Raw genomic sequence first — 25,683 nt, forward strand, 5'->3', positions numbered from 1 at the left:
TTAGATTTTTGGCTAGAAAAACACAAAAAGACAAAGGCTTATTTTGGCAACATAGTTTTTAGCCACTTTTTTTGGTTAGTAGCAAAAGTCAAAAATTGACTTTTTTAGCTTTTTTTTTTCATTTGGGAAGTTGGTTTTTAGCCAACGGTGAAATTACAATTTTACCCCTCATGGGTCAAAATGTGTTACATAGGTGAAGTTGTAAATATTTTAAATAAATGGGGGTAGTTTGGTCATTTTATTATGATTTGACATCATAAACAAATATTAATCAAAAAAGTCAAAAGTCGCTTTTTACCAACTTCCCAAATTATTTATGTAAAAAAGCCAAAAGTTTGGTTAAAAGTCAAAAAGTCACTTTTTACCATCTTCCCAAAACAACCCAAAATTGACTACATAAGTCAATAAGACAAAATGTCAATTTAAACTATAATCATTACACTTTTTCTCTCACAAAAATTAAAAAAAACCAAAAAACCAAATCAAAAAAGCCTAAAACAATCCGACTAAAAAAATCTCAACATAAAAATAATTAATTAAAAAAGTCAACACGAAACGAAGACTAAACACACTGTATATATATACACATGTATATCCCAAAAGAGTAAACAACACCACTTGTTAAAAGCAATAAATTCCAAATTCATTAAAACATTCTTATGTACATCATAAATAAGGAACTATCACTTCCCCACCAACTAATATTACCTAAAAATACAAAAGACACACTTCAACCATCACTTTCCCTTTCCCTTGTCTCTCCCTAAAAGGGATACTTCATTTTTGCTATAAAAAAAAAAAAACAGACACAAAACTAGTTGAAAAGGTGTGTTGGTTGATCAATACATTGTTTGAGGAAAAATATCAAAAAAAAAAAAAAAAACTAATTACAAACCAATGAAGGTGCAAGTGAGAATTGTACTCCATTAATTTGAATATAGTTTTTTTTCCATTTCTTATTTATCTGATACTTTCCCTCTGTTTTGACACTGTTTAGTTTTTTTTGGTCTATGTTTCTAAGCAAAAACAGAGCCACAAGACAGAGCCATCAACAAAAAGGCAGCTTGCTTTTCTTCTTCTCCGAACTTTCTACTAATCCTGTGTCTCTTCTTCATTGGAGACCTCTGTCTCTGCAACATCACCATTTCCTTCCCTAACGCCATCAATCTTGCCCTCAAATCCTCACTCAAATTAACAACTTTACCATTATCACCACTACTACTACTTGTCTTGTTCTTGGCGGCGGTGGCGGCGGCAGAAGAGGTGGAGGTGGAGGATCTCTCTTTTCTCTTCTCTGGTGCTTTGTTCAAACCCACCATGGCACTCCTCTTCTTTCTGTATCTTATCCCACAAGCATTACACAGTGACTGTCACACAATAATAATAAACTCACATTATCACATATATGAAATTATTATTAAAAAAAATTGGAAAATTGCAAATCAGTTGAAAAAAAAAATTTAATTACAAAAGTCGTGAGAAAATTTATCACTTCAATTAGTATTAAAATTGATATGCTTTATCACTAATTACTCAAAATTTATTTTGAAAGAATAATTCTATGTATCCCATCTTAACTATCCTGAATGTATCTCGAAAGAGATTGTGTGGTTAAGATTGAATTTGTACAGTGTATAATAATAAGTGTATAGTAATAAATTTAAATCACAAGATAATAATTCTGAGTAATTAAGTCCGATATTACTCATTTTGAAAACATGCACTGAATAATTTCCCAAAAAAATTACTTGATTAAGTTTATTTGGCGCAACGAGCTATTTAGATCTTTCATTTTTTTATTTTAGAAAAGCCTGATTTAGTGCAGCTTAAAAATTGATAATCAAAAATCAAAAACTAAAGCATCATTCTCACAATTTTTATATAATTAATTTTTTCAATTTATTTAAAATATTTCTGTCTAATAGCCTGGAAACACAAACCGTACCAGTAGCTAGATTTAACTTAAATAGGTTGGGGAAAAAAATTATTATTGAAAAGCAGACAAAAATGTGTTTTTAGCTAAAAATTACACCGAACAGGCCTTACACAAGCAAATAGATAAAATATTGAAAACCCATTTGATCAAAATCAATAACATTAACAAGAGATCAAAGATAATCAAGAAAGATCAAATGAATGGGGGCTGATTTTTACCTTGGGCCCAGCTGGACCACCCCTCCACAGTGGTGTTTTTGTGGTTTTGCAATCAGCACAACATTTCTTCATCTCATCATTCACTTCTTCAGACATTGATTCCTTAAAAAAGCAAAAACATCATAAATCATCATATGTAATCAGATATATTAGTAATGAGCTCATGATCATATATTGACTCACCTTTTGGCTCAGATTCATGATATGCTTTACAGTGTTTTTGAAACAGGCCCAGAATTGTTTCTGGAGTACGCTTGCCAGTTTTTTAAAAGGCTAAAAAATATACACTTTTTGTGGGTCTGAAAACCCTAATCATTTCTTGAATACAGAACAGAGAGAGAAAGAGAGGAACAGAGCCAGATTGTAGAGAGAGAAAGAGGAAAACAGAGAAGATCTCAGAGATGTTTAGAGTGAAATAGATGTTTTGCATTGAAGAAAGAGAGGTGATAAACAAAACCCACAACACAGATATGGCGGAGGAGGTTGATTTAGATGGAAAATGTAGAGAGAAAAAGTGTATACTCTAGACAGAGAGATGTACTGCTGTTGTTGGCTCGAATTAATAAAAAGAACCGACATGTTCATGCTCGGTGAGCCGGACCGCCGAAGACAGAAACCCTAGCCCTTCGACCATATATGAAATGACAAAAAAGCCCTTGTACAAAAAATTTGGTGACAAAACACCTGCCACAATTCCTAAAGAATAAAGGAAAAGCGCAGGGACCCAGGTGTCTTTTGCAAACACGAGGCCATTATAATTTTTTGAAACAGTTGTTATAAATATATATATATTTTTTTTTGATTCATAATATTTATATATATATATATATATATATATATCTACATTTGGAAAAAATTTGAGTGTGAATGGCATAGTGCCGTTTTGGGAAGATTTGTAAAAAGTAACGTTTTTTATGCTAGGGGAAAAAAAAGTAAGGTGGCCAAAACAAAACAAAAATTATTTGGGGAGAGATAAAAACGTAAGTGTTGAAATTACGTAATCACCCTCCATGTTAACAAATTGCAGCTTAAGGCAAAAAAAGTAAATTTTCTATGTTGGGTAAAGGTATTTTGGTCATTTTAATTTGATTTAACACCATAAGCAAATATTAAATCAAAAAGTCAAAAGTCAATTTTTTACCAACTTTTCAAATCATTTTTCCAAAAAAACTAAAAAGCTTGGTAAAAAGCTAAAAACTAGCTTTTTATCAACTTCTCAAAACACCCCATAGGGTGTGCCATTTACTTATGCATTTTTGTGACTTAAGTTATATATTTTTGTGAGAACTTACCATATGTTTCATAGATTAACTTACGCAAATTTGTATTACGCTGTGTTTGATTGAGAGATTTGAGAATGGATTTGAAAAGATGAAAAAGAGAAGGAAAAGATAAGTGAAATATAAATAAAATATACTTACATTTCACCAAACTTCACATATCTTTTGCTTTTTCCTTTTTATCCTCAAACCAAACACAGGCTTGAATTACTCGATTTGTGAGGTGACTTGCACATATTTGTAAGAATTTACATCAAGTTGTGATCTTTCAAATTTTTATGAGTTAACTTACATAAATTTGTGTTTAAATTACACAATTTTGTGAGGTAATATATGTATATTTGTGAGAATTGACACAAGTTGCATATGGTGTGTAATCCTTAAGTAAAATCGACGAAAAAATTAAGGGGTTGCACACCCAAACACTTCTTCTAAAATTTTAATCTTAGAACAAAATAAATATTGAGTTTTTAACGTTATCAATGTAAATCTTAATTTTTTATTTTGTTTTCAATCTAAATTATTCACCTATTTTTGTTAAGTAAAATCAATGGGAAAAAAAAATATTTTAGCCATTAAACTTAACGTAAGTGGGGAGGGATAAAACAATACTCCAAGCCCAAATCAATTAAACATCAGCCCAGAAGAAAAAAAAAGGCCTAGATGAGCTTTTTTAAGAGCCCATCAAAAACGACTAGTGGCAAGTTGGTGCGTGCTTGAGAACTAGAAGAGCAATTAAGCATAAAAATATCCTTCTAGAAAAGAGATTTACAGAACAAAAAAGGGACATTGGATTTCATCGAACAACAGAAACACCAAGACAGAAGATACAGGGGCATATGTCAGGCCTAATAGACAACAAGACCGCCCAATCAACTTGATCTGACGAATACAAAGCTTCGCAAGTTGGTTAGAACAACTGACATAATCTAAGTCGTCTGTAAGATAATGATCCAACGATCAAGGATAAAAGCAACCTGGCCACTTGCTCGACTAGGGTTAGATAAATGAAGAACTCTCAAATTGGGCAGTGATCCAACGGACGATATTCAAGTTAGGTAACTATAAAAGCCAAGCAGGTGGAGTATACAAGACATATCAAAGGTAACCCAAGAACCCTCTTTTAAATACAGATTATTATGGCTAAACAGTTTATTAACTTGATCGTTGGAAGGTCCTCTCAACCTATCATGGTCGAGAGTGATCACTAATGTTTTAGTTGCTCTTGACAAAGTAAAAAAAGGGACACGTCATCTCATTTTTTTTTTTTTTTTTTTTTGTAGAGAAAACTTCACATTCCACAATAGGTATATATAAAATGTCTAAAATACCCTTTCATTGAGTTTATGGTTAAAATACTCTTTTTTTTTTTTTATCAATTTTACTTAACGAAAATAAGCGAATGGCTTAAATTGAAAACATTTCAAAAGTTTGAAGTTTAAGTTAATAAAATTAATTCTCATGATTTATTTTGTTACAAGATTCATATCTTGGGGTTTTTTTTTTTATAATTTCCCCCAAAAAAAGATTTCAAAATTTGAGTTTTGTAACAAAATAAACTCTGATTTTTTAATTTTGGCAATTTAAATTCTAATCCTTTAATTTTTTTTTTCAATCGAAATCATTTTATCGATTTTTATTAGGCAAAATTAACAGAAAAATTATATTTTAATCATTAAACTTAATAAAAAAAATTACTTTATATATTTTTCGTACACCTACATTGAGTGTAATGATTAAAATAGATTTTTCCCTCTATCTAAAATATATATATATATATATTTCTATCAATTTTACTTAACAGAAATAAGTAAATGGTTTAGATTAAAAAGAAATAAAAAAATGTTAAGGTTTAAATTAATAAAATAAAAAAATTATTTTATTACAAGACTAAATTTTGAGGATTGTTTTGTAATTTTCTCTAATTTTTTCAATAAATGCTACAAAAAAAAGGGTAGATCACACTACCCTTCTTGAGATTTGAAATATATATAATAAGTCACCCAGTCTTGATATAATTATATTGATTTCATTTCTAATAAAATTAAAGTAAATTGAACTAATACAAACAATGGGAAGACACAGAGAAACTGAGGAAAATGCATATTTTCATGAAAAAAATATGACAATATAATTTTTTTTAATCTATGGCTAACAAATTATTGATGAAAATGGGTAGAGTGTTATATAAATTAAAATTTTAAAAATATTTAATATAATTATATTAAAACTGTGAGACTTATTATGTTTTTTTTTTTTTTTTTAACAAAGTCGAGGTCAGTGTAAATCTATCCTAAATAAAATGTAATAAGAAAATATATTGGGCAAGTGGGTTTTTTTTTTGGGTTAAAATGGTCAATATTTGGGAAGTATGTTAAAACAAACCTTTTTTTTTTTTTTTGAAAAAATATACAAAAAAGTATAGAGGTGATATAATTCAAAAAAATCAATAAGTTGGCTTTTAATCTATCCTAAATGTCACATCTAAACTATAGTTATTTATTTTTTCTTTCATAACTATCAAATCAACTACAAAAACATAAAAAATAAAAAATAAAAAAATAACAACAACAACAACTATCATCCAAAACACAACTTTTTTAATCAAGCTAAAATAGTAAAAAAAAAAAAAAAACTAAAAAGCTAACTAAAATAGTCAAGTTCCCAAATGAGCCCATATGTATACAAAAATGTTAGGAACTTAGCCCCCGTTTGTTTTCAGAGATGGAATGGAGGGGATTGATAGTGAGGGGATTAATAGTGAGGGGATTGTTAGTGAGGGTCGTTTGTTTTCAGAGATAGAATGGAGGGGATTGATAGTGAGGGGATTAATAATGAGGGGATTGTTAGTGAGGGGATTGATAGTGAGGGGATTAGTAGTGAGGGGATTGATAGTGAGTGGATTAATTGTTAAATATTCTATACAATACTCACATGTTTGTGGAAATACAATACTTACATGGGTGTGGAGCCTACCTCCATAGTCTATTTTGACAATTTGAATCATTTAGTTTGTCAGGTTTTATATGGAGATCACATATACAAAAAATTAGATTGATTCGATAATTATAATTATATAATTTTCTTATATTTGTTTTTTAAAAATAAATGATAATTATAATTTTAAAAATAAATTGTTTATTTTTTTTTAAACAAATATAACAAAATTATATAGTTAATTATCAAATTAATCTATTTTTTTTTTTATAAATAATTTATACTAAAAATTCTAATAAAATAAACTATTCAAATCTTTAAAACAAACCACATACTTAATTGCACTGGGTCCAACAACACCTCCAGTTACCTGAGCCAAAACAATGGCAGCAACTATATAAAGTAGTGGGAGAGAATGTAGGCTAAATCTGGTGGACAGAATGTAAAAGATCAACATTACTATAATAATCTCTTTTTTCATCTTATTATATTTTATCTTTTACAAAATATGTTAAATAAATAAATTAATTAGTGATAAATCTAATATAAAAAGAACATAAAGTATTAGGTCTAAAAGATAATTTTTGGTGATGAGAGATCCTTGTTTTGTAAAATAATTTGATAAAAAGTCCAGAAGAATTTTTGTTTCTAATTTTACTTCTTGACTTTTTTTTTATTTGTTTGACTTTTAGTTGACTTGACTATCTGTTGAAATTATTTTGATTTATTCAAATTTCTATTTGTTTAATTTTTTTACTTGTTCAAATTTTTATCTGTTCAAATTTTTTATTAACTGTTCAAATTTCAAATTTTTTATTTGCTTAAATTTTAACTTATCTGTTTGAATGTATCTATTCAAATATTTTATTTATATAATTTTTTTACCCATTCAAATTTGTGTTTTATCTGTTCATCATCAACATCATCATCATCATCATCAACATCAACAAACATATTTGTTATTAAATCCAACACAAACATATTTATTATTTTTATCTGTTCATTCACCAAAGCACTATGTGGATTTCACAGAGATATGCAAGTCAAAGCGCTGTGTGGATTTGATATTTGTTATTTTTATTTGTTCATTCATCTTGATGGGTCGTTGAACACACCAAAATTAAACACTAAATTAGACCAAATTCTATTAGAATAATAGCAAGTCCAGATATCAATCTACAGAGACAATTGTGAAATTAAATTAATTTAATTGATAAATTTCTAAATTAATTTTGATGAAAAGAATGATTGATCACAACCTAATTTAATAATGAATAAATTAAACTAAATAATTAAATTATCAATTATAACTGAAATTGGATTTACTGAATTGGGGGAAAACCTAGGGCAACGAGTCCACCACTAGTCACGTAATTAAGGTTTCCAATTGAATTTAATTATGTTATGGTTCGAACGGAATAATGCTTTGCAACTACAAGTTCAAAGCATTTAACAAGAAAAACATTACGTTCAATGTACATGCACGAACCATCTCAAGTAGTACGAATCGTTCACTCTAAACTAAGGTAGTGACGCGACTCGTCTCTCATAGTATGGTTCGTCTCATACCTTGAATGTGAAAGAATAGAAAACTTTTGTATGGAAAACATTCAATAATCACAGAAAGCTAAATACTTGAAGAAATAATGGAGAGTGTATATATAAAACTTCTAAAACACCATACAATTGTTCAAATCTTTACATAATTAAAAAATCAAAAAAGAAAAACTAATTACATGGCTAGGGTTTTATCAAAACCTTAGAAAATAAGGTTAGCCACTCATAGAGGAGTGAAGGAGGTAGATGGAGAAGAAGCCACCATGGGAGACATGCTTGAAGCTTCAAGTTCCTTTTCTTTTCAAACCATAGCCTCCCTTTCTTGACAAAAAAAAACTTCCAAACCCTAATCCAGCTTTTTTTCTTGCCTATTTATACTTATGGTGTCTTTCCAAACAGGTTTAAAACATCTGGCACGTTTTTCCAGAAAAAGTCAACGCACGTGCGGGAAAGTCAACTCTCTTCAAATTTGGTCTTTTTGCCCATTATATGCTCCGACTATGTACAACATGATTGACATTCAACACACATAAAGTATACAGTTTGACAAGCAAGTGAAATTTAGAGATCCTAATTAACGGCCTTAATGATGTACAATTCGGCTTTAATCACATCCCCCAATTTACAACTTGTTTGTCCTCAAGAAAGTAAGAAAAAAAATAAAATTAAACAAAATCTAGCTATTTCCTCTTTCGTGGGAAAACGGTTGCATTTAGCATATGCAACAAGCCTTTAAACCACAAAGTTAACCCAAGTGGATGAGTAAAGTCTCGTGAGGGTTTCTAGAAATGATACCCACAAACATTTTCATATTCATATATGCCCAACAATTAATCACACTACTCTACCTAACAATCAACTTATGTGCCACTACAGTGTGATATTAAAACATAATGAGTCATTAAAGGCACAGTGGACAAGCATGAAGGAACCTATTGAGTCAAAACCACAATTCAGTTAATACAAAAGTAAAGTCCCCTATACTTGTGCATGCTAGTAGACAAATCATCAGTACCATTGGTGTAAAGTGTAATCTCCATATTAGTTAACTGTCCACTATAATAGCCCAGTGTAACTCATAATAACACCCAACATATACAGAAAAACTAACCTATTGCAGCTAAGATTCTCAATTTTTTTTTTCTTTTTTTTTTTAAATGACTGTGCAATGTCCTAATTCATTAAACTTTCTAATCAACCCATGTAGCAAGTATTGGGCCAATGACTCCAAAACCAGATGGTTTTAGGGCACTAGATGTAGAGACACCCCTACGGGCTTAATAACTCGAGTTGAAAAGGCTACGAAACCGAACAAGTCATTCTCCTTGTTTTTTCCTTAACTGTGCAATGTCTAAATTCCTTAAGCTTTCTAATTAACCCATGTAGCAGGTATTGGGCCAATGACTCCCAAACCAGACGGTTTTAGGGCACTAGGTGTAAAGACACCCTTACGGGCTTAATAACTCGAGTTAAAAAGGCTACGAACCCAAACAAGTCAAGTGTTTTTTTTTTTTTTTTTAAAGAGAATCTTGGCTTCTCATTTATTCTTTTTTTCAACCCTAGCTATTATCAATGATGTACACCAAGGATTATAATAAATAGGCCACCGCTATGAGAGTGTGTTCATGTGAATTAAGGCATACTTATGACAAGTATACTAATACCACAAGCACAAACGACTCACCCAGTCCAAACATCACATACAAGTATCTACCCAATAAATCCTTTTCATACAAGTCTACTATGCTCCCCAATTAACATATACAAATATCATCACCCTACTAGTAACAAGTCACATCAAGTGAAGTAATACGATCAAGTGAAACAGGTATTAGCATGAATGATTGAGCCAAATAGAAATGCACAAAAGAAAATACAACCCTCATCCCCCAACTTGAAAGTGACATTGTCCTCAATGGAAAAGTAAAAAGAAATGAGAGAAGATTACCATAGATTGTAGGTGCACATCCAAGTAGGCATATAATAACACACACACACACACTTCACTTTTCTTTTTTTTTGAGAAGAATAAATAACTAAAAATAAAAAAATAAAAATAAAAGAGATGAAGCAATATACAGTGGGTACTACGGAGAATCCGATGGCGGTGGTGGCAGGAAATGCTGGGCAAATAAGGCGTGCATCAAAGACTGCATCTCAAAGGCTTCATCCTGAACCCGTTGCTGGATGTCGAGCTTACGGGCGTGTAGCTAGTCGAAGGTCGCCTGAGAATAGTCTCGATGCGCCTGAAAATCCGTGCGCAACTCCATGAGACTCTGGTGGTGATCACAAAGAGTACTGCGGACCTGATCCACAGAGTGCTGAAGTTGTAAGTACTCCCCACGTGTCATATAGAGTGGGTCCCCTTGGGGAGGCACGAGGGGAACAAGATGAGATGGGTGGTCGTGTACAGGGTCCTGGGCACAGGATGCAAGATATGCTATGCTGTCATTCCCACTGGCCGAAAGTCGGATACGCTCTATCAATCTCCTTATTCTCAGCAATTGGGAGGCCGTTTAGCTCAAAAACAAGTGCCAACAAATTAACAAATGGCAGTGGCCAATTCAGGTTCTGCATAGGTTCAGGCCGAACGGTCTCTCGTAGAAATTTCTGCACATGCATCCAGATGATATGCTCCAGCGAGACCTGATAGCCATGCTGATAACCGTGTAAAACCCGAACAAACTCCAAACGGCGCTAAGCTCTATACCCAAGTGGAAGGGCATTCTTATGGACCATGGAATCAATGAGTAGCAAGTGGCTAGGCAGCTTGCTCCGCCGCAAGCATGTGAAACTGGTGTCACCGTGGGCCCCCGAGAAGTATTGCTGGATGAGGCTATGTATGGATTGTTAACCCTCAACTTCTGGGAAGGGCTGATATTCTGGCTTGGCGAAAAACCCTAACGCATTAGCAATCACGGATTCGATGATGTTGACGAGATGGCCATCAATGGTGGACAGCAGCCCGGGCTCGGTGAGTGACTCACGTAGGTTCTTGTAGAAAAGTCATACCAGACGAGGATAAGTTGGCGTTGTCACAGTGCAAATGCCCAACTGTTGTCGGAGTTGGAGCTGCTCAACGGCCCAAGAAGTGTTTGGGTCACGTCGAAAATATGGAATGTTGAACTGCATGAGCTTGTGAAGTGGGCGTGAAGCCCACTCCGGCCGTGGCAAGTCACCCGGTGGTGGTGGCGAGGATGGTGGTGACGGTGGCGGTGGTGGCGCCGAAAAGGTGGAACCTTTAGCCTTTTTGGAGGTTCGAGCGGATACACGTCGACTCATGTCCTGCGCACACCAATAATAGACACATATACCCGTGAAACCAATCATGAGAATAAAGCAAAATATGAAGCACAAGTTTGCCCACCAATAAACCACACGCAATTCTCAGTTGTGGGTTTTATATATCTATATATATATATATATATAAATAAACTAAAAAAATAAACTAAATAATGACTAAATAATTAATGACTAGATAACTAATGACTAACCAATTAAACTTACAGAACTAGTGACTAAATAATTAAACTAACAGAACTAAACTATTTAAACAACCTAAACTATCAAGTAGAGAATGAATTAAGAAAATAAAATAACAGAAACTAAAATAAAATAAACTATAAATGAAACTATAGAATAAAATAAACTAAACTAAACTAAACTATAAAATAAACTAAACTATAGAATAAAATAAAATAAACTAAACTAAACCTTTTTTTTTTTTTTTTTTTTTTGGTGAAGTAAGAACCAAATCAAGCAACAAACAAAGACAAAGATTCTACAAATTGACTCCTACACCCACAAATCTACACAAAAAGAAAAATTTACCTTGAAAAAGTGAAGAAAGAGAGGAAAAAAAAATGGAGATTCGCCAGAAAAAATGGTGGTCGTCGGAGGTTCGTCGGACGGAGAGGAAATAGTGATGCCGGCGGTGAGATGATGGTGGTGAGGAAGAAGAAAGAAGGAAAGAAAAAGAAAGAAGAAGATGGTGATGGTGGGTTTGTGAGGTTGTGTGAGAGAGAGAGAGAGATAAAGATGGACGAGAGGTGGAGAGAGGTAAAGAGAAAATCTGAAAGTGGATTGTGAGAGAATGGATAGGTGTTGATAAAGTCAGTTTTTTTTAAATAATAATAATAATAATAATAATAAATAAATAAATAAATAAATAAATAAAATAAAATAAATAAAAGAAGTTGACAAAGAAAACAGAGATTTTTTTATTATTATTATTTTTAAATTTTTTTAAATTTTATTTTTTTATATGTAAATAAATAAAGAATAAAATTTGTAAATAAAATAATATATATATATATATTCTCTTTTTTAAAATAAATAAGTGAGTAAAATAATAATAATAATAATAATAATAATAATAATAATAATAAAACAAAATCTGAATTTTTTTATTTTTTTTTTAAATTTTTTTTGCGTTGTCACGCTCGTGCGGGATTTCTTCACGCACGTGCAGAAGTGCCCCACACCAGGTCACGCACCTGTATATTAAGCAGTGTGCGGAGTGAGTTTCCATAAAATTTCTCCCATGTGCGGGGAACAGGCCGTACGTGCGGCAGTTTCCTTTTCTTTTCTTTTCTTTTCTTTTTTTTGTTGATAGAACGACGCTCCGCACGTGCGGCTTGATGGACGCACCTCCGCGCGCACCTGTAATTAATGTAGTACGCAATTTGTAGTTTGACAATTTGAGTCGCACGTGCGTGGATAGTGCCGCACGTACGGGATTTTTTTTTTTTTTGTATAACTATATATAAATATATTTTTACGAGATTAAAGAAAAGTAAATAAAAACCAAGTATACAACCCAAAGCATACTTAATCATTTCTACCTTCATTTGACATCCGAAATAAATATAGCACTTTAGAAATATTGAAATGCCTAACAAGTGTATAATCTTCACGCGAAAAACACGGGTACTACTTTTCTCCCTAACTGTATTTGTAACTTTCCCTATTCTCCAATAGGGTGACAGACTAGGTTGATTCGGTATCCAGAATCAAGGCGCATAAAGTTACCTCAACCTATAGGGCTGCCATACAGAGTTCAAGCCGGGGTAGTTTTGAAGCAATCTCCACACCCCTGGGTATTTAAACCAGACTCTAGTCTCAGAAATTCCAAACCTTTGTGTTCTAGGCTTTACCATTCGAACTCTAGTTTCCACCGCCTCAGTTGGTTTCCTAGGAACTCACTACAAACATGATTAGATGGCTATACCAGACCGTTAGATGCCGTTCGGGCACGGCTAACACCAAAGAAATTACACCTTTAGAGGATTTAAAGTCTCCTAGACGCAAATAAAGCACAACAAGAACAAAGAAAAGCAGAATAGAATAGAAGGGAAAGAAAAGAGAACAAGAAATCAATCTATCAATCATAGTAAAAAGGGTCCATCAAAGCAATTGACTCAATCATCTCCCCATTCCCCTCTATCTATGGCTTCAGTCTTTGGCCATTCACTTTGAAAGTGTGGCCAATCTTTGGATCTTGCATCTCAACGGCGCCATGAATAAATGCCTTAACAACCACAAAGAGACCATCCCATCTTGATCTTAGCTTACCCGAAAAGCGTCTCAATTTTGAATTAAAAAGCCATACTTTTTGGCTGGGTTCAAAGGATTTTCTATTAATGTGCTTATCATGGAATTCTTTAGTCCGAGCTTTAAAAACTCTCGAACTCTCATATGCGTCATTCCGGATTTCCTCTAACCCATTGAGTTCCAATTTCCGGTGGAGCCCAGCCGTGGTCATATCGAAGTTAAACTTCTTTATGGCCCACAATGCTCGGTGCTCAAGTTTAACCGGGAGATGGCAAGCTTTGCCAAACACTACCCTGTATGGTGACATCCCAATAGGTGTCTCATAAGCAGTGCGGTAGGCCCATAATGCATCAATCAACTGTTGTGACCAATCTTTCCTATCTGGACTCACCGTTTTCTCTATTATGTGTTTTACCTCCCTATTTGAGACTTCTACTTAGCCACTAGTTTGAGGGTGGTATGGAGTGCCAACTTTATGAGTGATGAAGTATTTCTTAACCATCGACTCAAAGAATCGGTTCCAAAAATGCGTACCCTGATCACTTATTATGGCTCTAGGAAACCCAAAACGACTAAAGATATTTTCATGCAAAAATTTGATTACCACTCTATGATCGTTTGTTCGGGTAGCTATCGCCTCCACCCACTTAGACACATAATCTGCTGCTAATAGAATATACTCAAACCCGAATGACGACGAGAAAGGTCCTATAAAATCAATCCCCCAAACATCAAATATCTCTACCACAAGAATAGGGGACATTGGCATCATGTCACGCCGAGATATCGAACCCATTCGCTGACAGCGCAAACAAGTTCTACAAAATTGATGAGCATCTTTAAAAATTGTGGGCCAATAAAACCCGCTCTGTAAAATCTTAGCGATCGTTTTATGCCCACTAAAATGACCACCACATGCAGAAGAATGACAAAAGGTAAGAATGCTATGCACCTCACTTTCCGGTACACACCGTCAGATCACTTGGTCAGAGCAATATTTAAACAACTCCGAATCCTTTCAAAAGTAATACTTGACCTGCGGAAAGAATCGGTCTTTGTCTTGCTTAGACCAATTCTGCGAAATTTTCCCAATGGCCAAGTAATTCACAATATGTGCAAACCACGGGGGGCTCGTTCGTGACAGCTCAAAAAGTTGTTCGTTTGGAAACGAATCATGCAAAATAAGAGGGTCACTAGTATACTCAACGAGGATTCGGGAGAGGTGATCCGCCACCACATTCTCATATTCTTTCTTGTCTCGGATTTCTAGGTCAAATTCCTGTAGCAACAATATCCATCTAATTAACCTAGGTTTGGTCTCTTTCTTTGATAATAAATACCGCAAAGCGGCATGATCAATGAAGACTATGACCTTGGAACCTAGGAGATAGGACCGGAATTTGTCTAAGGCAAAGACCACAGCTAGCAACTCTTTATCAGTGGTAGTGTAATTCAATTGTGCATCCGAGAGAGCGCGACTAGCATAGTATATAGCAAATGGTGCTTTATTGACCCTTTGGCCCAACACAGCCCCGACAGCATAATCGGAGGCATCACACATGATTTCAAGGGGAAGCGACCAATCTGGTGATTTCATGATTGGGGCAGTGGTAAGGGCCATTCTCAGTGTTTCAAACGCCTTCAAGCATGCCTCATCAAAGATAAAAGGCGCGTCTTTAACAAGTAAATTGCACAAAGGACGTGATATTTTACTAAAGTCTTTGATGAACCTATGGTAAAAACCTGCATGCCCTAGGAAGTACCTAATTTGACGCACGAGATTGGGTGGAGGAAGGCCTGCAATGAGGTCAACCTTAACCTTGTCTACCTCTATACCTCGAGGGGACACAATGTGTCCCAACACTATACCCTCACGAACCATAAAATGGCTTTTTTCCAACTCAAAATTAGGTTTGCCTCAGTACATCGTTCCAACACTCTAGACAAGTTCCTAAGGCATTCCTCAAAAGATGGTCCAAACACCGAAAAATCATCCATAGAAACCTCTAAGAATTTCTCCAACATATCAAAGAAAATGGCCATCATACACCATTAAAAAGTCGCCGGTGCATTACATAGCCCAAAGGGCATGCGCCTGTAAGCAAAAGTGCCAAAACGGCATGTGAATGTGGTCTTTTCCTGGTCAGCGGGGTACACCGGGACTTGATTATACCTCGAATAACCATCAAGAAAACAGTAGAAACCCTGCCCCGCTAACCGCTCTAGGATCTGGTCAATGAAAGGTAAGGGAAAATGATCATTCCTAGTCAAGGAATTCAGTCTCCTATAATCAATGCACACTCGCTACCCAGTAGTGGTTCGTGTAGGGACTAACTCTCCTCTCTTATTCTCAATAACGGTGATGCCTGATTTCTTGGGCACCATTTGTGTAGGACTCACCCACTTGCTATCCGAGATGGGGTATATAATACCCACATCCAACAATTTCAATACCGCCTTTTTGACCACCTCTTTCATATTAGGATTAAGTCTCCGTTGCATTTCGAGAGAAGGTTTGGTGTCCTCCTCTAGGTGTATATAATGCATGCATACAGAGGGATCTATCCCTTTCAAATCAGCCACTGACCACCCTATAGCACTCTGATGTGCCACGAGAACATTCATTAACTGACTCTCCTGCTGTGCAGTCAAGTCAGATGCAATGATGACTGGTAAAGTATCCTGGGGCCCTATAAATGCATACTTGAGTGTGGCCGGGAGTGGCTTTAACTCAAGTGTAGGTGGTGTGACTAAAGATAGTATGGCAGGCTCTCTCGATAGAGGAGGAAGTGACTCAAACTGGGCTTTCTACGGAGGAAAATCCGGTGTAGAAGAAGCATTAAGCAAGACATTCACCTCCTCAATTGACCCATCAATATCAAAATTTTCAAACCTAAAATGAGCTCGACAAGCCTTTAAAGGGTCCTCTACAAGAATGGAGGGCAAAACTTCCTCCACAACCTCATCCACAACATCCACAAATAAGCACTCCTCTCTCTCATAAGGTTGTTGGGATGCTTGGAAAACATTAAGTTTCACTTGCATGTTACCAAATGAAACTTCCATCACCCCGATACGACAATTAATGCATGCATTGGCCGTAGCCAAGAAAGGTCGACCTAAGATCACCGGGATTTGTTTCCTAGAACTGGCTACCAGTTCCATATCTAATACCAAAAAGTCAACAGGAAAGTAAAATCTATCAACATTTACTAGCACATCCTCAATCATGCTAAGTGGCACTTTGAGGGACTGGTCAGCCAACTGGAGAGTAACAGTAGTGGGCTTCAACTCGCCAAGCCCAAATTCCTCGTACACAGAATACGACAACAAATTGACACTAGCCCCTAAATCTAACAAGGCCCTATCAATGAAATGATCCCATATAATGCATGCAATGGTTGGGGCACCCAGGTCCTTAAGTTTAGGAGGTGTGTCATTCAACAAGATGGAGCTTACTTGCTCTGTGAGTAGGACCTTTTGGGACACATGTGTCCTAGATTTACGCTTTTGCGTACAAAGGTCCTTTAGAAATTTGGCATAGGAGGGTATTTGCTTAATCGCCTCCAATAGGGGGAGGTTGATTTTTACTTGTTTAAAGACCTCTATCATTGTTTCCATAGATGTCGTCTTCTTATTAAAAGGGGATGGTGTATCAAGGCTTTAGGGAAAGGGTGTCTTGGGCTCATGTGAAGTGCTAGGGACTAAGTCATCCCTCTTAAGTGTTTTCCCATCACCCTTGCTCTCATTGGGTGTACCACCGTGGTCACCCTTCTTAGCTCTAGTTGCATCAGACGCAACTGATTGAGGCTCTAACTCCCTCCCATTTCTCAAAGTAACCACCGCTTGCACTTGCTCATGGTGCTTTCCATTCCCACTCGAACTCTCTGCGCCGTATTGTCCCTTAGGGTTAGCTACAGTTTGACTTGGTAATTTTCCCTCCTCTCTCCGATTCATGTTGTTAGTCATTTGACCCAATTGGGCCTCTAGCTTGGCAATAGAGTGAGTGTGAGAGTGAACTACCGGTGCTAACCCCTTAAGTTCTGAGAGAACTTTCAACACCTGAGTCTCAAAGGCAGAGTTGCCCTGAGGAACAGGCGGGGCTTGTGGTTGCCGGTACGGTTGTGGGGGTCGATAAGGTTGCGGTGGTCGATAAGATGATTGGTTGGCAAAATTATTAAAATTCTGCCTTGGTGGTAGAGGATTGTAAGAAGTGCCTTGTGAATGGGGTCTCCATGAAAAATTAGGGTGATTTCTCCATCCTGGATTATATGTGTTGGAGTATGGATCATTACCCGGGTTGGAGAATCCTTGAGCCGCATTCACATGCTCTTGGACTAACTCCGGAAATTATGATGCCGAAGTGTAACAACTCTGATCCGTAATCAACCACTAATCAGTAATTAAGGATGCTAATTAAGTGAATAAGATAAATTATGGGTATATTATGTGATTTACTTGATCTTTGGCTTCCTATCTGTTACTGGTGGAAATATCTGTCTAGAAATCTGCTTTAATATAAAGATTGAAAGCCTTATCGGCATCTAAAATTGGAATTAGTTACATTAGTGTGTTATTTGGAATTTTGTGACAACCCTCACTACTGTTTACTGATAACACCACTGACTACTGCTAAACTGAGACTGATCATGATAAGTAATTGAATTGATTGAAATTCTGAGTTAATTGATTGAGTGTGGTAGTTTAAATGCATGTCTATCTGTTTGACTGTTAAATGATCTGTTTATATGATATGTTTTGAACTGCAAATTGAAGGCCTTATCAGCGGCCGAATATGAAATTGATTAGCAAATTATGTTAATTAGCATTTATGTGATTTTATGGTATTTTTAATTGAAAATTGATTTGGTATGTTTAAATTGGATTAAATAATGCTAATTTACAAGAGTTAGACTTATTTACGAGAATGCCACTTAGTGGACTTTCATGAGCTTTTTATTTGATCTCTATATGCTAGCATTACAACACTTTATCAGCCCATTTCCTTGAGCTTAACTGTCTAAAGAGAGTGAGGGAGAGGAAAAAACTTGTTTTCAACCAAATTGGCTTGGAGGCTTAGGAGATTGAAGGAGTCTTGCATTATTTGAGCTTGTATACCTTGAATTCAAGACATAAGGTAGAAATTTCATCCTCTCATTTGTGAATTGAAGTTGTGTCTTGCATGATTCATGGAATTTTAGTGATCTAAGTCTAGAATTGGTCTTAAATTGTTGAATTGAAGCTTGTATCGTGCATGCATGTGCATCTCTTGAAGTTTAGAGTTGTTTTCAAGGAAATTATTGCATGCATGTCCATATTTGGATTATAGTCCATGAATTCATCATCTTTGGGAGTGGATTAACTCATTTGATCATGCTTTGGAAGCTTTGAAGTTGATTAAATTCATGCACGTTGCATGTTCATCATGTTCTTGAAGTTTTGATGAAATTGGGTTTTAATTGAACTACCTTTGGGCTTTGATTTCTCAAATTAATCTTCAAAACATGTTATATTATAGGTTTAAAGTGTTTTTCCAGAAAATAGGCCTAAGAGGTTGAGTTTTGATGCATTAGAGTTGAGTTTTGAGCTTGAGGTTCGAATCTGGAAATTCCAGATTTTGGACTCACGCTCGAGCGAGGATCTCCACACTCGAGCGTATGCCTTGTGTTCATACAGTCCGCTCAAGCAAGGAAAGTGGCGCTCGAGCGTGAAATGCGTGTATCCAGTACTTTGCATGTGTTTATAGTCCACTCGAGCGAGAGAGTTTACGCTCGAGCGAGGACTTGTGTCTCACGCTCGAGCATGGATCGAGCGCCCGTCGAGCGTGATTTTTGTACATCCAGTACTTTTACTGTAGCTTACAGTCCGCTCGAGCGGAGATCCTTTGTCTGCATGTCCGCTCAAGCGAGACCCCTGTTTTCTGAAAATTCTGAAAAGTGTTTTAAAGTGCATATTTGCATCCTCATTCCATCCTAGGCATTCTTAAGCCTAGTTTAAGGCATCTTAATAAGGATATTAATGTAGAACCACACCGAGACAATTTAAGGATTAAGTTATTATTTCCCAACTGTGTAGCTTAGTGTGTGTTCATTTTGTAACTGTGTAGGGTTGGCATTCGAGGACGCTCTAGCTGCTTGTAGCCCAGTGCTCTGTGAGTAACAATGTTGTAAAGATATGTTCAATTGAGATTATTTTCTGAACAAATGATTGTACTGCTTTATGAAATGACACTGTTTACTGAATGAATGTTTGTCCTATTTGTGAGCTATATTCGTGGCATCCATAGCAATTTACTGTTTCTGAACTGTTACTGCTACTGTTACAGATATCTCTATTGGTTCCCACATTTGGAACCACTACTGTTTACTAATATGATGGCCATTATTGACTGCTCAGTCTGTTAAGACCTACTGTACTGTTTTGCTATTGGATGTACCACATATGACTATTATAGTTTCTGAATGATTGTTATGGCATGAATTATGAGCCACAAACTGAATGACTGATATACTGATAAATGACTGTTTTCAATACTGAAAGGACATTCATTCTTAGCCTCTTTATGCATATGTTATTCACTGGGCTTTACCTTACTGTTTATATATATATGTAGGTGTTCAGGTACCGGACCGGAGTTAGGAGCGTCGGATTAGCTCTTGTTTTGTCAAGCCAACCATCGTGCCTCACCTTGAGGTTCCAAGTGCTGCCAAGCTAAGGCTGTTTCAGGATGTTTTAGATTCCCCCTTTCTGTATCTGTTTGTATCGACTGTATAGACTGTTACTGTACTGTTATGGTAGGGACTTGGTCCCTAACCTGTATGATTGTATATGAATGTATATGTATTGTTTATGTAGATATGTATGAAAAATCTTTTTGCATACAGACTGTCACAGCTTATTGGACATCTTTAATTACAGTTTTGGCTTCCGCCAGCCCCTGTACTCTGTATTACTGTCTTACTGTTAAGCAGGCCTTCGGTAATCTCGGATTACTGGCTGGTTACGGTGCTAAACCTATAGAGGCGGGTTTGGGTCGTGATAAATTTTTAGAACACCATGGCAAATTTTATTAAAAATTAATTCGGTTTAAAAAAATATATATCGTATGTGGTTAAATCAAGCCTTGGTGGGGATCATTTTGGATTAATTGAATTTCGTGTTAATCTGAATAAATTAAGGTTACTTATGTTTGATTTAAATAATGCATGATTGGTGCCTAATCTAATCCTACTAATGATCCAAGATGTGATTTAGTGTATAATGTATTGAGGCATTTTTTTTTGTAGTATTGAGTGTAGGGAATTAAAACCCTTGAGTGTGTGTGTTGGAAGGTTGCGTGTGTGTTGGAAGGTTGCATGTGTGTGCACGTGTATTTGTGCTCAAAGTGAGGAGTGTGTCATGTACTTTTGGCTGAGTAAAGGAGTGTAAGAATTTGCTCATTTGGTCCCTTATGATAAAGAGAGGAAGTATAGCTAGAGAGTGAGAGAGTGAGCTCAAGAAGTTGAAGAAGAGGACGGAAACTACGAAGATTCACCCCACACTTCTGAAATCAAGCTCTAGGTAATAGTCCTTAGCATTATCCTCTGCAAGTTAACTTCCATGCATCACGATTTCAACTCATCTTGGAACCAATTTCATGAAATTAGCAAGAGAAGTGGGTCTTTGGGGCATGTAAATGATTTGCATATGTATTCATGGTAGAACACCTCTGATTTTACTATCTTAAGTTTGGGTTTTGAAGTCCTTGCATGCATGTAAGTTTTGGGCATGCTCATAGTTTCAGAATTCATGAGGTTGTTGATCATCATTTGCATGTTTTGAGAAAATCAAGAACATAGTTTGAAAATCTTCCATGCAAGAGTTTTTGAGTTCAAATTAGTAAATTCATGAGCTTTGAGCAAAAGAATTTGTAAACAACCAAGTGTTCATGTTTTAGAAAGGTTTTCGAGCATTAAAAACAAGCCATGCATGAGTATAGCCATGGAAATCACATTTTTAAGCTCAAGTTCTGTTTTGAAAAATCCAAAATTTCACAGTCCGCTCGAACGAGAAAACCTGCGCTCAAGCGGAGAATGCGAGCTCTCAGTATTTTTTTTCAAACATGAGCTCTCCACTTGAGCAACCACTTGGACGCTCGAGCGAACCCTTTGCATGTTGTCGATCCGCTCGAGCGTGGGATTTGTAGCTCGAGCATGGATTACGACCAACCTGTACTTTTTCCAAGTTTTCAGGTCGCTCGAGCGAAGGAAGTCACGCTCGAGCGACCCCTCTCATTTTGCATGTCCGCTTGAGCGAGGAAATCTACGCTCGAGCGGAGACCTCATTTTCAGAAATTTTTCCTAAGCGTCCCAATGCATGTTTTGGCATCCTCATTGCATCTTAGGCATTCTTAAGCCATAGTAATGAGGTTATGGATTAGAAACACACTAAGGAATGAATGTACTAAGTTAAGGGAATGCAAGTAGGTGTGTTTTAAGCATTGAGCTAAGAATTAACAAGAACTAACGTAATGTAAGCTAAGCCATGTTGGCCAAGTACTTGTGTAATGATAAGATCTGTTGGTGTTATGTGCCTTTGTGTTTGTAGGTCAACGTCCGAGGATTGATTGACCGTTTGCAAGAACCACTGTGAGTAACGTTATTGTAAAGATACGTTCATATGAATTACGTTCCAAATGAAATATTATAAGTTCTGATTTCTGAAATGATATCTGTTTTCCTGAACGAATATTCCAAGTTTGAAATCTATTATGGCATCCATAGATAGTCTCAAGTCATGGGGAACGGCATGAAAATGCGGGTCCATGACATACAAGTAATTACGAGATCTCATTAGCCACTTCATAGTGGTGATATGTGTTTAATCGGTATTCGGAACTGATTACTTTAGTCGGAAGATGTTCTATAATGTGTTCTATGGGATGTACCATTATTATGTTCTGATATGAGAATGATTATGCTCTGATCTGTTTCCGCCAATTATGATATGTCGGATTTCGTTCACTAACCCCTTTACCTTAATGTTATTCACTAGGCTTTAGCTCACTGTTCCTATATATGTATATATAGGTGGGCATTCTGGAGATCGAGCCCGAAGGCTTTTGTCTGGAACTGTGTTTCTGTTGTCAGCCAACCATTTCGCCTCACGTGGAGGTTCCCGAAGTGTCCTGTGTTCAGTCCTGTTGATTTTGTATATGTATGAGACTGGATTTGATTATGTTGGCTGTGCTTAAGATACTGTAATGTATGTGGGTATATTGTGTGGTTGACTATCGGATATGTATATAAAGTTTTAAATACTCTGTTTCATATAAGTCAGCACAGCTTAATGGACAACTATATTCATGTATTTGCTTCCGCTAGCCCCTTAATTTTGTTAATCTGTACAGAGGCCTTCGGTAATCCAAGGATTACTGGCCGGTTACGATGCTAAACCTATAGGGGCGGGTTTGGGTCGTGACACGAAGGGCACTCACTCAAGTCATGAGTAGGGCTCGCACAAATAACACATGCCTCGTGAAATTAAGGATGATCTTGTTGGGTAGGGGCATGCCCCGCAGCTAATAATTGGTCCATTTTGCGGGATAATGCCTCTACTTGTTGGGCTAACTCTAGGTTTTTCCCGACCTCATAAATGCCCCCTCTTTTTGGGGCTCCAACTACTGCTTGCCGGACTTGCCGGGCTGTGGAGGCATGGTGAAGGGAATTATCACTTAGGTTCTCAAACAATTGTCATGTCTCGGCATCATTTTTGGACATGAATGTCCCACCACAAGATGAATCCACCATTTGGCATTGCGGCTCAGTTAAGCCATAATAAAATGTTTGAACAAGTTGCCAATCAGGCACTTGGTGGTGGGGACACTGTTGGAGAAGGTCGCGAAGTCTTTTCCACGTCTCATGGAATTGCTCGCCATCCATTTGAGCAAAGTTTGTGATGGCTCGCTTAAGTTGGTTGGTTTTACCTATGGGAAAGTACTTCACCAAGAACCGTTGCTGTAATTGGTCCCAAGTTGTGATTGAATTAACTGGTAAAGAATTCAGCCAGTGTTTGGCTTTATCTTTGAATGAGAATGGAAACAATCGCAACATTAAGGCCTCATTTGTGAAATTTTGGATCCTCACTGTCGAGCAAATTTCTAGAAATTCATTCAAATGTTTGGAAGTATTTGTATGGTGCTGGACTTAATCTCATAATGAGCAGTAGTGGTGTTGGGTAATTGGATGCATGATGGTGATGTATATGCAGTGGGTGTGAAATAATCCTTAGGGGTCCGGTTAGGCAAATTTGGGACATCTGGATCTGCTATCTCTAATGGCTCAATGTATGAATATGAATATTCAAGCCCAAGAACACGGACAGAGGCCCTAAGTCTCTTAAGAGTCCTTTCTAGTTCAAAGTGCAAACTCCACAATTCAGGGCAACAAGAACGGCGCCCGTGCATACACTACCCACACATACACAAAAAGTTCCGACTCCGTGCACTAAGTTATGAAAGCAAAATACCAAAGGGAGAAATACTCACAGCGGTTTAACGAAAACGCTTTACTCGTTTTCCTGGTGCTTGAGGTGTAAACGTTGTCTCCAGCTTCTAATTGAGCTTTGTCTTTCTTTTTAGCACTTTGGTGCTTTACTTGCGAGTGTTTGCTTCTGTTTACGCACTTTAGCGCTGCGGTTTTTTTTTTTATTTTTAAAGCTCGGTTGGCTCTGCTTGTACATCAGTGATAGCTTCCACTTTCAAATGCTCTACACACTTAGCAACATGAAAGTATAAAATCCTAAACTAAAAATTAAAATAAGAATGTAACTTGAAATTAACTAATTTCGCCAAAAGTACCCAGAAACGGCGCCAAAATTTGATGGGTCATTGAACATACCAAAATTAAACACTAAACTAGACCAAATTCTATTAGAATAATGGCAAGTCCAAGAATCGATCCACAAGGACAATTATGAAATTAAACTAATTTAATTGATAAATTCCTAAATTAATTTTGAAGAAAAAAATGATTGATCACAACTTAATTTAATAACGAATAAATTAAACTAAATAATTAAATTATCAATTATAACTGAAATTGGATTTATTGAATCGGGGAAAAACCTAGGGCAAAGAGTCCACCACTAGTCACGTAATTAGGGTTTCCAATTGAAATTAATTATGTTATGGTTCGAACAGAATAATACTTTGCAACTACAAGTTCAAAGCATTTAACAAGAAAATCATCACGTTCAATGTACGAGCACGAACCATCTCAAGTAGTACAAATCGTTCACTCTAAATTAAGGTAGTGACACGACTTGTCTCTCGTAGTATGGTTCGTCTCATACCTTGAATGTGAAAAAATAGAAAACTCTTGTATGGAAAACATTCAACAATCATAGAAAGCTGAATACTTGAAGAAATAATGGAGAGTGTATATATAAAACTTCTAAAACACTATGCAATTGTTCAAACCTTTACATAATTAAAAATCAAAAAAGAAAAACTAATTACATGGCTAGGGTTTCATCAAAACCTTAGAAAATGAGACTAGCCACTCATGGAGGAGTGGAAGGAGCTAGATGGAGAAGAAGCCACCATGGGAGACATGCTTGAAGCTTCAAGTTCCTTTTCTTTTCAAACCCTAACTCCCTTTCTTGACAAAAAAACTTCCGAACCCTAATCCAGCCTTTTTCTTGCCTATTTATACTTCTGGTGTCTTTCCAAACAGGTTTAAAACATCTGGTACGTTTTCCCAGAAAAAGTCAACACACGTGCGAGAAAGTCAACTCTCTTCAAATTTGGTCTTTTTGCCCATTTTATGCTCCGACTATGTACAACCTGATTGACATTCAACACACATAAAGTATACAGTTTGACAAGTAAGTGAAGTTAAGAGATCCTAATTAACGGCCTCAATGATGTACAATTCGGCCTTAATCAATAACCACACACATATAGAGATATAACCACCCCCAACACACACACATGCCCACATTTTTTGCCACTATATGTTGGAATTATCATTAACAACAATGGAAAAAAAAAAAGAAAAAAAAAAGATACCAATAATCTAACAACAGATCTAAGAAATGAACAAACCAGATCCTTTAATCTAAATCCAGATCTAAAAAATAAAGGACCACCGAAGCTCCGATCTAACGTGGCGGAGTCTAGGTCTGAAGATTCATCATCATCATCACATAAAGAGTGTGTTCT

The 25,683-nt window shown here is 36.0% G+C and overlaps 1 protein-coding gene across 1 annotated transcript; it reads right to left on the bottom strand.

Moving 5' to 3' along the window:
* Positions 1-621: 621 nt before the first annotated feature.
* LOC114287220 (GATA transcription factor 16) lies at positions 622-2,761 on the bottom strand. Its single transcript, XM_028230503.2, has 3 exons — positions 2,338-2,761; positions 2,155-2,256; positions 622-1,367 (listed from the first exon to the last, which is right to left on the bottom strand). Exons 1-3 carry the CDS (start codon positions 2,353-2,355, stop codon positions 1,017-1,019), a joined length of 471 nt encoding a protein of 156 aa, XP_028086304.2. The 5' UTR covers positions 2,356-2,761; the 3' UTR covers positions 622-1,016.
* Between the last annotated feature and the right edge of the window lie 22,922 nt (positions 2,762-25,683).

The sequence above is a fragment of the Camellia sinensis genome, chromosome 5 (assembly GCF_055761805.1).
Source record: "Camellia sinensis isolate YWXY chromosome 5, ASM5576180v1, whole genome shotgun sequence".
In the NCBI taxonomy this organism is placed as follows: Eukaryota; Viridiplantae; Streptophyta; class Magnoliopsida; order Ericales; family Theaceae; genus Camellia; species Camellia sinensis.

Bases quoted from the DNA above. Each gene is read 5' to 3' on its own strand.
- LOC114287220 (XM_028230503.2), bottom strand. The intron at 1,368-2,154 runs GTAAAAATCAGC...ATTGTGTGACAG, and splicing joins GTGGTCCAGCTGGGCCCAAG to TCACTGTGTAATGCTTGTGG.